General features: G+C 40.5%; 1 protein-coding gene across 1 annotated transcript; it reads left to right on the forward strand.

Annotated features, from left to right (window-relative positions):
• Positions 1 to 53: 53 nt before the first annotated feature.
• LOC116359904 (sterile alpha motif domain-containing protein 9-like) lies at positions 54 to 9,457 on the forward strand (the record flags this gene model as incomplete). The annotated part of the gene is given in 3 exon segments (XM_031813856.1): positions 54 to 236; positions 412 to 460; positions 7,501 to 9,457. Coding segments are annotated over 3 exon segments (2,024 nt in total), but the record flags the coding sequence as incomplete, so codon positions are not given.
• Between the last annotated feature and the right edge of the window lie 3,818 nt (positions 9,458 to 13,275).

Here is a 13,275-nt window from a genome sequence, read left to right on the forward strand (position 1 = left end):
TACGGATAAAAACAAGCCTCGTGACGTCGTTCCTCTGATCTGACGTAGTTCGGGTCCATGGTTTTAGGGAGTGACTGAGCGTTCTAGCATTCGACACCACCTATCTAGTACAGCAGCAGAAATCTACCAGTTGAAAAGATTCGTCTTCTATCACACCGAATATTCCAAAGCATGAACGACGTGCGGCGAATTAAGAGCTAAACATATTTCTGTTGGCAATGGAACAATTTAAAGAGGTGAGAACTATATCAATTATAGGCTACGCTTGTCGAGAGTGCTCTCCAGCAAAGGAAAGACACATTCTTAGCCCTTTATTTCTGTTTGGTGTAAAGTTTATCTGCTGCAGGGGAAAAACACTATATTGAAGTCTTATCTCTGCAATCTAAAACTGGAGTATATTTTTTTTTCCAGAGAGGACAACATCCCCGCCAACGTCTGGTTCATCTTCGCCCGCTCATTGGTAAACCCAATATTATTTTTTCTTTTTTGAGACTACAGATTAAATTTAATTTTTATTAAAACGATGTATGTAGCTACTTAAGAGATTCTTGAACATTTAAAAATACTAACTGTAGCCAACGTTAATAGGCTTGAGCCATTTCATTTGAAACCGTGCATTGGCCAGCATTCCCTTGTGATTTTATAATCAACTAAACATTTTAGCAGCTTCGTTGTCTTGAAATAGGTTATATTTCAAATATTCGTTTCAATGTCTAGCTATGGGCATGTCCACAATCTTTCAAAGTAACCAATCACACGTCATCTGTTGGAGACACAGGTGAAGTGGTGAATGAGGTGAGCTTCTCCTCCAAAGAGTACCACAATATGAGTCATAATACCCAGATAACCTAGCGGTCAAACAGGGAAATGGTTCAAACCATTCATTTTTCCCATAGGGGATTTTAGACTCTTATGTGTAAATTTACGTAACGTTTTGATAACTGTAAATCTCTCTCGGACAAGGTGACTTATTAATATATTCGCTGGTATAATAACAAAATGAAATGCTAATTAGCTGCTAATGAGGCTATCCGACGGAACTACAAATACTATCTATCTACTATCTGGACGAGACTGCTGAATCCAGGCAAAGGTAAGAATCTCTGGATTAACTATCTAATGTTAGCAAAATGTAGTAATGCATAAATTGGCCACATTTAAAAATAAAAGTAAAACTATTTTGGTCATGTTTTAAAATAAAACAATACCTGTTAGCAAAGGTGTCAGCTAGAGAGACATGCATGTATTTGTAGTCTTACATGATGTCATTAATTATAATTTTCGAATCTGAGAGTAAATAGAGCTGAATTTATTGATTTAAAAGTCACCTTGTCTGAGAAAGATTTACACGAATATCAAAACCTCACACCAGGGTAAGCCTACACAAAACATGGCCCTTGTTTTAAGTGTTTCTAAAATGGGAAAAACTAATGGTGGAAAAATCATTTAAACAATTTCCCTGCAAGTCAGTTAAGAACACATTCTTATTTTTAATGACTGCCTAGGAACAGTGGGTTAACCGTTCCTAGTTCAGGGGCAGAACGACAGATTTTCACCTTGTCGGCTCGGGGGTTCCAATCTTGCAATCTTACAGTTAACTAGTCCAACGCTATAACCACCCGCCTTTCATTGCACTCCACAAGGAGACTGCCTGTTACGCAAATGCAGTAGAAGCCAAGGTAAGTTGCTAGCTAGCATTAAACTTATCTTATAAAAAACAATCAATCAATCATAATCACTAGTTATAACTACACATGGTTGATGATATTAATAGTTTATCTAGCGTGTCCTGCGTTGCATATAATCGATGCAACGCTGGGGGATGATTTAACCAGCATTTGCTAAAAAAGCACAATCGTTGGACGACTGTACCTAAACATAAACACCAATGCCTTTCTTAAAATCAATACACAGAAGTATATATTTTTTCACCTGCATATTTAGCTAAAAGAAATCCAGGTTAGCAGGCAATATTAACCAGGTGAAATTGTGCCACTTCTCTTGCGTTCATTGCACGCAGAGTCCAGGTATATGCAACAGTTTGGGCTGCCTGGCTCATTGCGAACTAATTTGCCAGAATTCTACGTAATTATGACATAACATTGAAGGTTATGCAATGTAACAAGAATATTTAGACTTAGGGATTCCACCCGTTAGATAAAATACCGAACGGTTCTGTATTTCACTGAAATAATAAACGTTTTGTTTTCTAAATGATAGTTTCGGAATTCGGCCATATTAATGACCAAAGGCTTGTATTTCTGTGTGTTATGTTATAATTAAGTCTATGATTTGATAGAGCAGTCTGACTGAGCAATGGTAGGCAGCAGCAGGCTCATAAGCATTCATTCAAACAGCACTTTCGTGCGTTTTGCCAGCAGCTCTTCGCAAGCACAGTGCTGTTTATGACTTCAAGCCTATCAGGCTAATGGCTGGTGTAACCGATGTGAAATGGCTAGCTAGTTAGCGGGGTGCGCGCTAATAGCATTTCAAACGTCACTCGCTCTGAGACTTGGAGTAGTTGTTCCCCTTGCTCTGCAAGGGCTGCGGCTTTTGTGGAGCAATGGGTAATGCTGCTTTGAGTGTGGCTGTTGTCGATGTGTTCCTGGTTCGAGCCCTGGTAGGGGCGAGGAGAGGGACGGAAGCTATACGGTTACACTGGAAATAAAGTGCCTATCAGAACATCCAATAGTCAAAGGTTAATGAAATACAAATGGCATAGCATAGAGAGAAATAGTCCTATAAATACTATATTAACTACAACCTAAAACCTCTTACCTTGGAATATTGAAGTCTCATGTTAAAAGGAACCACCAACTTTCTTATGTTCTGAGCAAGGAACTCAAATGTTAGCTTTTTTACATGGCACATATTGCACTTTTACTTCTCCAACACTTTGTTTTTGCATTATTTAAACCAAATTGAACAAGTTTCATTATTTATTTGAGGCTAAATGGATTTTTATTGATGTATTATATTAAATAAAAACAAGTGTTCATTCAGTATTGTTGTAATTGTCATTATTACAAATAAATAAATAAAAATCAGCCAATCGGCTTTTTTTGGTCCTCCAATAATTGGTATCAGCGTTGAAAAATCATAGTCGGTCGACCTCTAGTACGGACATCGCAATTTATTGCCCTGGCCACATCTGCAGTCCTCATGCCTCCTTGCAGCATGTGTCGTGGAGAATTGTTTCAGAAATATAATACTCTCAGAAGAACTTTGTGAATTCAATGTAGACTTTAATACAAGTTATTAAGAGCCGTGCTGGTCTGCGGAATAGCCGCCCCTTCTTAGCACTGGCTCTGCTTTTATACATACATAGTATTTGTGTACATCACATATGTAAATAAAGTTACTCCCCCTTAGTATCTGCTTTTGGTTACAACGATGGCAGAACTCTTTCCATGTTCTAAAAAGAATGTATGTATTGCATGCTTATGTTTTACGTGTTAGTCATCAGTTATCTTGCCTACATCTTTCTTCCTGTATCCTGCTGACCACAGCACGTTCAGCTGTCATGAATGCACGTATGGTCTTGGTTAATGTATTCTTTCAAAAATAGAGTATGGTCTGGGTGTCATATGGCCTGGATATCATCTTCTCCTAATGTGCATGTCCTCGCTACTTCAGCCTAGCAGCCAAATCTATCTACATGCAATGCTGAGCTTTCCTCAATGGTTCGCTCCAACACATGCCTACGGCACGTTCACGCAGATGAGCAGGGACCCTGGGCATCTTTCTTTTGGTGTTTTTCAGAGTCAGTAGAAAGGCCTCTTGTCTCCTGTTTTCATAACTGTGACCTTAATTGCCTACCGTCTGTAAGCTGTCAGTGTCTTAACGACCGTTCCACAGGTGCATGTTCATTAATTGTTTATGGTTCATTGAAAAAGCATGGGAAACAGTGTTTAAACCCTTTATAATGAAGATCTGTGAAGTTATTTGGATTTTTATGAATTATCTTTGAAAGACAGGGTCCTGAAAAAGGGACGTTTATTTTATGGGCAGTGGTAATGCTGAAATTGTTCCACAACCCAACCGCTCCCCATTTTTAACTGGTCATTCAGTAAAGCGCCGTTTCCGTTCAATTGAACATTCTAGATCGTAAAAACGTACTGAACACAGCCCTGGTCATTCTTGCTTCTCTTCCTTGTGGATGTGACTGCATCCATTAAAGCTCTCCTCAGCAGGACTACATTTCTAGCTTCCTACTGAGCCATTCTCTCGTTTGGTTAAAACCTACGTTTACTCGTTTGTGAATAACCCACACTCCGACCAGCAATATGCTGGTTACCTTAGCCATAAGGCAGTTGCTAGCTATATAATGCATTACTACCTTCATGGCCGTGGCATTCACACTGTGCTAGCCCTAACTAGCATTAGCTGTGAGGCTTCTAACTAGCAAGCTAGCCACACTAGCAGTCCTACCTGCACATAGTGGCATACACCTGGCTAGATAACTTGGAGTTCCCTACCTGCTCAAGTAGTGTTGCTATCACATCTGTGAAGGCTAATTCACAACAATGCTGAAAAGCCAACTAGCTACTGGCCAGCTTGCTTCTCTCGTTTAGTACACCTCACGATGCTATGGTGATATGAGACTCAAGACCGGAGAAACAACAATATTCACGCAGTTGTCTTCGGCTAAGGTGGTACTAGCTAGCGAAGCTATTAGCCAAATAGGTGAACCCTAGCTAGCTAACACGGATAAAGGCCCTCTCACCAAGTACATAAAATAAATAATATGAGCACGTCTTGTTTAATGACACCGTTCACACCAATTTGCAAATATCGTCCTACTGCAACCCGCCAGTTATTTATTCGGAACAGGTTAGATATTGTTGTCTGGGACACTGCCACTGACAGGTCTGTGGGTTCCTTGTGTGAATTAATTTATCTTTGTCTAGATGTTTTATGTTTGCAATGCAGCAATGTATCTATTTAGCCAATGCATGTGTTTCTATTTTGAAATGGTTGTCAATTTCATCTTCATGTAGCATATCACCGCTGTCTCTACCCTATTTTCCGCCCTCTAGGAAACTATGGCGCGCTGTGCATGGCTTGTGAGGAGGAGAATCTGAATGCGATTTGCCTCTGTTTTCTAGACTACCCAGAGTGCAGGAGCCCCTTCTACACTCTCACTGTAAAGTGGTTGGTTTGCGAGAAGTGGTGTGACCAAAACAGTTCACTGTTTAGATCCATTTAGCATTTTTCTCGGTCTGTCATCTAGGCTTTGACAACTAGAGTAGAGTAACACCCGCAGTTGTGTTTCATGAAGGAAGCATGTCGCTTACGTCTAATCCCCAAGCCGGCAGGTAGCCTAGTGCTTAGTAACCGAAAGGTTGCTGGATCGAATCCCCGAGCGGACAATTTAAGAATCTGCCGTTCTGCCCCTGAGCAAGACATCTCTCTGATTCAGAGGGGTTAAATGCAGAAGACACATTTCAGTGGAATGCATCCAGTTGTACAACTGACTAGGTATCCCCCTTTCCCTTTAGCCACGTCTTTGGACCTGCCTATTGTGCTTGATGCAATTATTTTCTCAGCAACCTTTGAGCAGCTGGAATGTGTGGAGTTTTAAATATCTCTCCTTTTAAGACCGGTTTGCTGATTGCCAGGTCGCAATTGTAAATGAGAACTTGTTCTCAACTTGCCTACCTGGTTAAATAAAGGTAAAATAAATTAAAAAATTGCCCTTACCTCTGCAAAGCGAGTGAGTGAGCTGCATGCACTTTAGTCCACCATTCATGCCTACAGTTTCCCCGGGGTTCCCCCAAGTAACGTTGTTACTCAATCCCACCTTTATGCCTAAGGTCAGCTGCAATTACAATTGTATCGCCTTGGAGCTAATTGATTTCCACCGGTCACCCTTCTACTCTACAGAAGAAGGGCGTCTCCGTCGTTTATGTCCAGTACACGTGTTGCGCTTCTACTTGGACAAACTAGAGCATGGCAAAAGGGTGACCTACTCTTCGTTTCCTGGGCGCCCCTTTGCAAACGTGGGCCCCTCTCTCATCAACAGCTATCCCATTGGATTGTGGAGGAGGCTATTATATACTTATATTAGCAAGGGTTTTACAGCCCCCGGAGATTCTGAGTGTGCTCATTCCACCGGTGTTTTGGTGTCTTGGGCACTCTTTACAAGAGATCTGCACCATTCACACCAACATAGACATAGAGCTATGGCATACTGTTTTTGTCTTACTATCATTTTTAGACAGACCCCAATGAGAGAGAATATGTTGAAAAGTATTCTCTGTCTGACATTGCAGTCACGTTCATCTTCAGTTCTAAGTTAAAGTTTAAAAGATGTCATTTACGGACATTGAAAATGTCTATTCTTTAGGGTTGTCAAACGATTAAAATGGTTAATTGCGTTAGTTAATTGCGATTAATCACGATTATTGAAAAAATTAGAATTTGCTCAAATTTGTCCCTAAAAGTTTAGTCCATTTTTTTGAAAGCAGTGGCAGAAAGAATAAAACATAGCTCCTGTGATATTGGGCATAACTTTTACATGATTTTGGCTAGAGTCATCAGCGACGTCAGCAAGCATTGACTGTAGCTGTGTTCTGTGCTTAACAGCTTCCGTGAGGAAATGCGTGTGTTTAAAAGGATCCGTGCAGTGAAGAAAATGGAGATGCGATTAACGCCAACGGACCAACTCAATTTGGCCTTGTTTGGGGTGGACCTCATTAGAATAATACCCAGTGTTTATATTTTAAAACGTTATGTCGATAGAGAATATTGTTGTAGTTAGTGTTCGGTTGGTTGTGTCTTTTGAACATGATCACTGCCAGTTCTTCAGCTTTTGAAATGGCTAATATAAGTGCAAGTGACAGATGAGAGCAATAATAAATCAATCAGAACCAAATATTTTTGGGATTGAGACATAATACTTTCATCATTGACATGAGATGTCAGTGAAATTGGTTACGGTTACAATTTGACCTTATGAAACCACAGCAAAAAATACAGATTTTTATCTTTCACTTAGAACTGAAAATGAACATGGCTTTAATGTCAGACACCATTTCAACACCCAGAGGAGTCGTCTTTTCAACATCCCTAAAATATGTATTTTAAACTTTCACTTACAACTGAAAATTAACATGGTTCCAATGTCAGATGTTTTTTCAACATCATTTAAGGTCATTTTGCTTTACTGGGCTACCAAGAAAGAAGACATTTTTAAAAATATATTCATAGCCTACTAAAGGATGTACTTCTTTTGTAGTTTGTTCATTTCAAATATGTTTCACTGAGCAACACACAGTAGAAAAACAAGCAGTGCTATTTTAGATGATGTAGTTGATTGATTAAAAGTTACTATTTTCCTCAGACTGATTATGCAAGACCCTACACAGCAGTGAGCTCGTAGACTGAAGTGCAATAATGGGTAAGAAAGAGATATTGGTGTAATGATGTTTTTATATTCTACTAATACTTCATATAGGTAATTAATCAGTTATTTGATTTTTCTATTATATTCTACAGCAGAGGAACCTGATGAACTTCCTGTTGAAAAATGGACTGACTCCAACGTGAGCTCTTGGTTAAGAACTATTGGAGTGAAGGAGCAATACATCAAGAAGCTTTATGAGGAAGAGGTAGATGGGAGAATTCTCCTTGTACTGACTGAGGACTATCTGAGAAAAGAGATTGGAATGAAATCAGGACCAGCTCTGTTGATCATCAGAAAGAGAAATGAGCTTATAGACACCAAACAGACAACTCGGGGCAAGGAAAAGCCTCAAAGTAGCAACAATAGTGAACAGGAAAGTAAAAAGAAGAAGCCGGGATCAGCTCCCCAGATTCCAGAGACCGATCAAGGTCTTTCAGAGGAAGAGAAACAAACTCATCAAGGACAATCTGTTGAGGACAATGTGTTAACCACGAAGAGAGACTGCAAGCCACGGCCATTTGGCAAAGAAGGCATTGTTTTCACATATGTCAAACATAGTGTTCTGCAACCTGAATCTGGTGTATTTGATCTGATATCTCCCTGTCATGAGTACAAGTCACTTGACAATGCTGCCAAATTGGACCGCACAAGACTACAGGCAAAATTTGCCAAAGAGGTTCTCAAATTCGGTAGTGGCTGCATGAATATCAGATCAAATGGCACAATACACTTTGGTGTGATGGACAGTAGGGATGATGCAGGCTATGTGCATGGTGAGATAATTGGTGTTCTGGTTTCTGAGAAAGATATATATGTTGATGCATTGGATCACATTGAAAGGAGTTTCTCTCGCTCTGACAGCGAGCATGTGCGACAGTGCATACGTCCACCTCGGTTTATAGAGGTTATGGACATAAATAGCACAGAAAAAAGATACGTGGTGGAGGTTGATATTATTCCCTCCATAAGCATTGTTAAGAACCGAGTGTACTCTGTTCGCTTGCCAAACTTCAAAGAGTCCTCTAACAAGATTGAGCATGAAAAGGAAACAATCTATCGAAGGGTAGGATCAAAAACCGAGCCAGTGAGTGATCAAAATGACTTCTACCAGCGAGTCAGAGATAGAGATGCCCAAAGAGAAGAGGCTGAGCATTGTCGATATGTTAACACCCCGGACATCTGCCAAGACCTCGGAAGGAAACTCACCATGCTGATAACCAGTGGCAAGAAATTCATTGAAAAGGAGAAATGGTACATTCTTGTCACTAACAAGTTCAAACCAGATGATTTGAGCAGTATTGACTTCTTGCTCAACATGAATATTTTTTGTGTGTTCGACTTTGACACAGATTCTAAGCTGTCAGGACTGTGCAGTAAATATATTCAGCACCATGCTGCAAATATGCATTTCATGCAGAACTACAAAATAACAAGTGGTATGAGCATTGGCGAATTTGTGAGCCATTTGCATTTGTTTGAGCAAACCAGCTGGATATTTTGCAACGGACGAAGCGATTACAAAGGGAATGAAAACCCCTGTGATGAGATGACATGGATCAAAACAAAAATTACACTCCTGAGGGAATCTGTGTCATTGATCTGCAAACAGGTCTTGCCAAAAGGAGCATTCCTGGTGGTCTTCCTTCTCACATCCCCTGTTGAGAAACCACTTTTGCACACCTTCTATGAGTTCTTCACAGATATGGAAGGCCATGAAGACATCATTTGCATCTCAGAATCTGAGGATAACTATCAGAAATGGCAAAGTTTTGCAGAGGGTTCATGTGGAACAGAAACTGTGAACCGTTCCAGTGTTGTCGGGATGAAAATGAGCCATGTTGATGCGACACTGCAGCGAATCCAACCTGTAACATCTCGAGACACCAAACACTTGCCTATCTACCTGAAAGGACAGTGCCTTCTTGAAACTCGTGACGAGGAAAGGATGTATTCCTTGGAAATCCTGAGTGTCAATCATTGTGATGAAACAAGCGATGATTACATCAAAGCAGAAAAAGAAAACATTGAAAGACAGTTTTACCACGGGGGAAGAGTGACCTGGTTGAATTTCTGGCTTGCAGAGAAGAGGTTTGTTGGAGAAGTAATTCAAAGAGATGCATACAGGGAGGTCTCCGAACTTCTCACTGACACGATGAAATGGGGTGTAGACAGACCTGTGAACAGTATCAACATCTACCATCACCCAGGAAGCGGTGGAAGCACAGTGGGAAGGCAAGTGTTATGGAACAAGAGGACAGACCTAAGATGTGCTGTTGTGAAGCCGTCATACTCGGCAGCCACTGTATCTGAACATGCTGTCCAGCTCAGAGAGTATGAGGAAAAAGATCCTGAGAAATGTCTCCCAGTGCTCCTGCTGATTGAGGACTGTGACAAAGAATACCTTGATGAGCTGAGGAATGAATTAGAGTTTGCCGTCAACACTAAGAAAATCAAACAAGGAACACCTTGCTTCATTATGTTGAGCTGCAGACGATCACATAACCCAGAGAAGATGTGCAAAGACGCACCATTGCAGAATGTAGCTGTCACTCACAAACTATCAAAAGAAGAGAAGAGACAGTTTGCTGGGAAACGACAGAAGCTTGAAGAACAGTACCAGCCAGAATTCATTTTGACATTCGTCTTGATGAGTGAAGAATTTGAACACCAGAAGATTGTTGAGTATGTTGCGCAATTTGTGAAACATTTGCTCCAAGACATTGATCATGAAGCGGTTGTCACTCGGCTCATTCGGTATGTGGCATTGCTCAACACTTATGTTCAGAACTCATTCATTTCCCAGTCCCATTGCGAAGCTCTGCTAGTATTCACCATTCATATAGATCGATTCCGTCAGCATGCTTTTGAGAGATCACTGAGTGAGCAGGCCAAACTTGTCTTTATACATCTGAGAGATGACAAGACGCACATTGAATCAGTTCGAATCATTCATCCACTTGTTGCAAAGGAAATCCTTCAGCAGCTCCTTGGTGACCAAAAGCAGCAAAGTGGGTTGGCCATGGATCTTCTCCACGAGGATGGGCTTTTTGAGCACAGATTTGGAAAAGAAGATTATGGGAAGTTCCTGCGAGCCCTGTTCATGAGACGCTGCAGAGTAAGTAAAGGTGATGAATCAAACAGCTTTTTCTCTCCTCTCATTGAACATGTGAGTGAAAAGGAAACCCCTGACAAGGCAATCGAGCTCCTCAAAGAGGCATACAAACGCTTCAACAAAGATGCATTCTTTGCTCAGCAACTTGCTCGCCTGAATTACTCCCATGAGAAGTTTGAAGAGGCAAAAGATTGGGCGGAGATAGCAGCGAAACAAATGCCTAACAACTCTTACATTCTTGACACGAAAGGCCAGGTATACAGAAGATGGTTCAACGCCAAGTGTAAAGCAATTGAGAAAGTACCAAAAACAGCAGAAAATACAGCAGACGCTGTTGAAACTGCGCTGAAAGCAATGGAGTGTTTCAGAGAATGTGAGAAATCTGCTATCTCAGACCTTGAAAACATGAACAACAGTGGCTTTTTTGCTGCAGTTGAAGTTGGCTGCAGTCTGTTGAAGCTCGTATTCTCATTGCGTGTTTTCTCAAGCAAAACGTATGGCCATTCAGAATGTATGAAGTACCTTCTCACTGATTACATTCCTGAGGAAGTGAAGAAGCCCTGGGAGAATTTTCACATCAATTTGAAAGGCCTTCAAATGACACTGCATGAAGCCCTGGAGTGGATCTCGGAGGACCTGAGTTACTTCCAGACAGACATCAGTGCAGATGAGGAGGAGACAATTGAAAGCTCTGAGATGAAAATAAGCCATCCAATGACATGGTTGGTAAGAAAATCCTCTGAGTATGGTAAATATTTCAGTGATGCCTCTATCAGCATTGCCCCAAAGCTGTGCCAGTTGAACCCTGGCAGTTTAACTCCATTCATGAAACGCATGATCATTTACCGGCTTGGTGGGGGGAATATAACTTCAATCTTCTCCCTTCTGACTGACCAGAAAGAAAGAGACCAAGTCAAAGTCCTAGAGAATATCATATCGCTCTACCCCAGCAACCCTCTGATGGCCAGGCTGGATCAAATGGATCTTGTCAATTACATAGCAGCTCATATTGCTCTGAGTTGCCTTACAACCCAATCTCCAAAGTTGGCTGCTCTGAAAGACCTTCAGAAACTCAGTCAGCAGTTCCCAAAAGAGAAACGGAAGTGCCTGTCCAGTGCTCTGTTCCTGCTCATCTTGCTCTTCTGGCCAGAAGATCATGACACAGACCCTGAAAAAGAGACCAAATACAACATTGTTCTATCAGCTGTTGAGTACCTCAAAAGGAGCTACTGGACCAAAATGAAGGATATACCACAAAGGAAGAAAAGGATTTACACACACTTTTTCCTTAGTAATGGAAGTGGGTGGGACAAGATTGTTCACAAAAGCAAGGTTGAAATGATTACAAAGGTCCTCTCCATCTCAGAAAAGAGAATGAAGTGGTTCAGTGGGGAGGTGTGGAAAATGCCAGAGATGGCAAAACTGCTCAGGACTGTGTCTGGGTGGACAGAAGATGGGATAGTGTACCTTGAGGGCCCAAAAGAGAAGAAGTTCACTATTCCTCATCTGAAAGCAGCCTCTGTGCCCTATGGCAATGAAAACATCACATTCTACTTGGGGTTCACATTTAGAGGACCTGTTGCGTACAACGTCACTGTGAAAAAGTAGGGTCGCCACTTAGACAAATCCTGCCAGAAAAGGAGTCTTATGGAATATCTCCTGAACATTTTGGACCAACATACCAATGAATGAGTATGTTTTAGAGCGTATTGTCAGAGGAAGACTGTGTGTGTGTGTGTGTACAAAATTCAGTTTAGTGTCTTAAGAATGAATTAAATTCTGCCTGTAAAAACCATTTCACAAGGCAAATTGTATGGATATTTTGCTTACTGTAAGTGTACAGTTGTTTGTTGGAATGCTTTGTGTTCAACCATTATGTTGACTGGAAATATTAAGGAATGTGTTGTCAAGTTATGCAGTCATGATCTGTTTTTGTTTGTTGAATACTGTATATATTTTTATATTAAATCTTGTCTTATGCAGGAAGCCTGTGTAATATTAAATGTATTGTGCCCAAAATGTGGTATTTGATAACCAACTACTTTGTACTTCTCTTATTCATTTTAATGATAGTTTTACCAGTGAAATGGCCCCTTTATATAGGATTTTCACATTTGATGTATTTTTTTCTAACCAGTCTTAATATTGTCTTTTTGTATGAAGAATGACTAGTTACGCCTAATAAAGTTGCCTTAACTTTTTGTTTGTTTTGAATGGTTGTGTGACTGTTTCTTTTAGCAAATGTGTGAACAATGCTAAAATAGTAACATGAAATTCACATGTATAAAAAATAGAAAATAAACATGTTAATGGTTGTCCCATGAATCCATAGGACCACATAATGAAAACAGTTGAGTTCAAACTACCCACAAGCAGGTATGTAGGCTGAAGTGCAATGCTTCTAACACTTAGAACTGTGATGGACAGTGTCCATTGTGTAAAGTCTACTGAAATGAACTCTGGTTTGTCAACATAACTTCAGTGGTCAACATCAACTAGATGTCCCATTCCTTCTCTGAAGACCAAAATGGCATGAAGCTAAGGTGTATCCACGACATCAACAACACATAAGTGAGCATCTCGTCATAGAATCATAGCTGGATATTTTACCCTCTTGTTGCAAACTCGAAGTGTATTCAATAGCAGTGAAATATTTTCCTCAATATGAGGCATGCAGATAAAATATAGTAGATGTATGACCAATCAGATCAAATATAGTAGATGTATGACCAATCAGATCAAATATAGTAGATGT

The sequence above is a fragment of the Oncorhynchus kisutch genome, unplaced genomic scaffold (assembly GCF_002021735.2).
Source record: "Oncorhynchus kisutch isolate 150728-3 unplaced genomic scaffold, Okis_V2 Okis06b-Okis10b_hom, whole genome shotgun sequence".
In the NCBI taxonomy this organism is placed as follows: Eukaryota; Metazoa; Chordata; class Actinopteri; order Salmoniformes; family Salmonidae; genus Oncorhynchus; species Oncorhynchus kisutch.